A 3,407-nucleotide genomic window follows, 5' to 3' on the forward strand; every position below is an offset into this window, starting at 1 on the left:
AGGTGAAGCCAGGGCTCCCAGGGGCAAGGCTGGAGCTCTGCTTTGGGAACTGTACCCATACCAGCATCCCCGTACAGATGAGGAGAGCTGTGGATCCTAGCAGGGCTTGGGAACTGCCTGTAATCCCTGGGGCTCTTGTCCCACATGCCAGAGCTGCCATGAGGGTACAGCCAGGTTTGGGGGAGCTGCCCAGGTTGCTATTCTGTGCCCAACTTGCCTGCTTCCCACCTGCTCCTGACAGGATGAGAACATCATGCGATCCATGCAGCTCTTTGACAGCGTGATTTAGCTCCCAGACCTGCCTCCAGATGAGCTCTCCTGACACTGGGCCCAGAACCTTCTTCTCTCTCTCGACTTTTCCTTTGAGACTCCCCTCCTCCGGCTGCACAGACACCCCCATGGAAAGGGGCCTTCCTTCCCTGAGATGCAGTCGGTGCCGAAATCTTCCCTTTCCCCTGGCCCAGCTCTGCTTTCCTCGGGGGATCCCAAGCAGGTGCTCCCTGATGTTGGAGCACGGGCATGGCTGGCACAGGATGAGCATTTCACCTGGATGGACCTCCCTGCATCTAATCCTGATGGAAAAGATGCAGCCTTGGGCTGCAATAGAGGTTTTCCCCGTGCACACCACCCTGCGCAGCCACAGCTCCCCTACCCTGATCCTCCCCAGCCTCAGGAGCCCCCAGTCCTGGCTCCAGCCTGAACCCTCCAGCGACACTATCTAGAAACCAATAAAGTCTTGGAATGGGCACCAGTGCCTCGGCTTCCTCCCCTGCCCTGGCTGTGCCCTGCTGTGGGGAGTGTGTCCAGTGTGTCCACTGTGAGCCACCAGCCACCCTCCTTGTCCTGACACTGGGCCGGTGGGTGGGCAGAGGGGCCGTGCCTGGAAAAGGCAGCCATGTGAGCCCTTGGGGTTCATTGCTGCATGAGCTATGGGGCAGCATGCCTGACCCCAGGGATCCCAGTTAGAGTTAGGAGGCTTGCCCTGACAGGGGGAGAGGGGAGGCTAAAGGGACCCCGAGGTGACTTCTTGTAGCACTTGTCCCCCAGGATGGAGGATGCAAGCCTGGGAGAGCTGCAACCTCAGCCCCTGTCCCTCAGGTTTGGGGTGCTGGCACAGAGGGACCCCAGGGATCCACTTGGAGGCTCTGGTGGAGAGACACCCTTTCCAACACTTCCCGAGGACATGACAGCCAGGGTGTGGGGACACGTAGAAGAGGGAGATGGGCTGGTGCCTGGTGGCCATTCTGCCCCATAGGGCTCACAGTCGTGTTCCTGGCATCATTTGCTGCTGACCTTGCCCTGCTCCTGTGCCCTGGTCCATCCCAGCCCACCTGCTGCCCAGAGGACTGGGGAATGAGCAACGAGGCAGAGGTGTTCCCACAGGCACTGTGCTAGTGACATGGCTGAGCTAGCATCTCCTAGAGGAGAAAGTCGAGGCTGGGGTTAGACAGGAGTCGCTGCCATGCTGCTGGCAGGCTGGGGGTCACCTTGGGGCAGGGGGCTCATCTCCTTTCCCCAGCATGGCCATATGTGAGCCTGCTTGGGGACCTTGGGGATGGGGACCCTGGGTGTCTTTATCACCACCAGCTCCTTGGAGCCAGGTGTGTGCAGGCAGGCCTGTCCTGCCCACATACCACTCCAAGTCACAGCTGGGAGAGTGATGCCCAGGGGCTAATGATCCCATGCCAACACCAAAGGCCCCTCACAGGCACTGGGAATGTACCCAGCCCTGGCAGCCCCCAGCTGTGGCTCCACTCTTCTGTATCCTTGGCCAGAGGTGGTTTGGGCTGGCCTGAGCTGCAATGTCTGGGATCAGCACCCATGCTGGGCCAGACCCAGGCTGAGCCCCTGGCGTTGGAGACATTAGAATTTAACCCCTTGGGCTCTGAGCCAAAGCTACAGGGCTGCTTCCCAGGGGGACCGTCCCTGTCCCAGCCCTTGCAGATATGATGTGTTTTTTAGGCTCATGCGACACACTATTCATCTCGCAGACATGATGTGTTTTTTAGGTTCATTCAACACACTGTTCATCTCACAGACCTGTTCCTGGGTTTGCTGTGGGGCTGAGCTCCCACTTGCATTCTCCTAAGGGTGGGAGGGCCTTACTCGTCCATCTCTTCGGCCCTGTTCTCCCTCCTCCCAGGCTCCCTGGGGTACCCACTGTCCCCTGCCACGTGGAGCACATGCCGCCTCCCCCCTCACGCTGTAGGTCGCATGGTGTGACCCCCTGACCTGGGGCATGGTGACCCACAACCTGCTTGGCATCTCCAGTCTGTATATTTTGTATTATAACAATTATATGAGTTAAAAAACAAAACAAAACAAAAAAATCAACAAAAAACCAATAAAATCTAACCACAATGCTATGCACACCACCGTTATGTCTTTGCATCTGTCAGCTGCCTGGGATGGGAGGGCAGGGAAAACGAGGGGTCGCTGAAGAGGGCTGGTATCCTTTTTGGGGTACTGTGGTTGCATGGGGGACAGGGTGCACACTGAGCTTGGCTGGTGGTGGTCCTCTAAATAGAGACTTTCCCCTGCTAAGAGGCTGTAAGTGTTAAGGTTAAGAAGCTCTTACATCAAGCGTGTCACTTTTCAGGAGTCAGGCTGCCAGGTGTGTTTTCAGCTTGTCACAGATGCTGCTGGGTGAACCCAAGATTAGGACCAGGTGGCCCTTGTTAGGATGTAGCATTTAAGGCTGAGCTAACAGGAACATGGTCACCTGCCACCTTGAGGAGGTAGGTAGGGACTGGGAAGGACTTTTTTCTTAGCAACATGAACTGATGGGCAATCACTAGTTGTTGGAAAAGGCCAGCATTGAGAACTGGGGAAAAACTAAGTAAAACAGTCATGTAAGTAAAGAAAGCAGTGGAACAAGAGAGTAATGCACCTGATGTGGGACAGCAAAATGGTCCAGTATTACACAGTTTGTGGTTCAGGAACTGAAAGCTCAGTGCAAAGATCTGCCTGGAGACCAAATATCTTAAAAGGATGGGCTCTGGCCGTGGGGGGAGTTACCATTGTGGGACTGGGTAAGCAGCAAGTCTGATCTTTCCAAAGCCTCTGACTCTCCAGGGACATTTTCAGGCTGCTGGCCATAGCCCAGGGCTGTGTATGGCAGTATGAATGGGGCTGAGCACATTTTTCCCTCTAACCCACTTTTCCCGGTATATCCTATCCCCTGAGCTCTGTTTGGCTGGTTGCTATTTCGGGCAATGACATCCAAGGGCTTGATGTGCCCTCTTGTGGCACAGGGATGCTGTGAGCCACTGATAGGATCCCTTGGGTCCTTGTCCCCAGGGCGAAGGGCAGGAAAGAGGCTGAGGTGACAATGGGAACAACAGGGCTGTGGGGCTCAGCCTTCAAATGCTGCAGCAGCCTTTTCACACCAAATGGGAAAAGGTTTG

At 55.9% G+C, this 3,407-nt stretch overlaps 1 protein-coding gene across 6 annotated transcripts in view; it reads left to right on the forward strand.

Annotated features, from left to right (window-relative positions):
- The window catches only part of KCNIP2 (potassium voltage-gated channel interacting protein 2), a 41,490-nt gene extending 39,118 nt beyond the window's left edge, over positions 1-2,372 (forward strand). For all 6 annotated transcript variants that reach the window (XM_017726119.1, XM_017726121.1, XM_017726120.1 and 3 more), the window contains one exon: positions 242-2,372. In XM_017726119.1, coding sequence (XP_017581608.1) covers positions 242-289 — 48 coding nt within the window. In that variant the 3' untranslated portion in view covers positions 290-2,372. The remainder of the gene's footprint in view (positions 1-241) is intronic.
- The last annotated feature ends 1,035 nt before the right edge of the window (positions 2,373-3,407 follow it).

The sequence above is a fragment of the Corvus brachyrhynchos genome, unplaced genomic scaffold (genome assembly GCF_000691975.1).
Source record: "Corvus brachyrhynchos isolate BGI_N302 unplaced genomic scaffold, ASM69197v1 scaffold61, whole genome shotgun sequence".
Lineage (NCBI taxonomy): Eukaryota > Metazoa > Chordata > Aves > Passeriformes > Corvidae > Corvus > Corvus brachyrhynchos.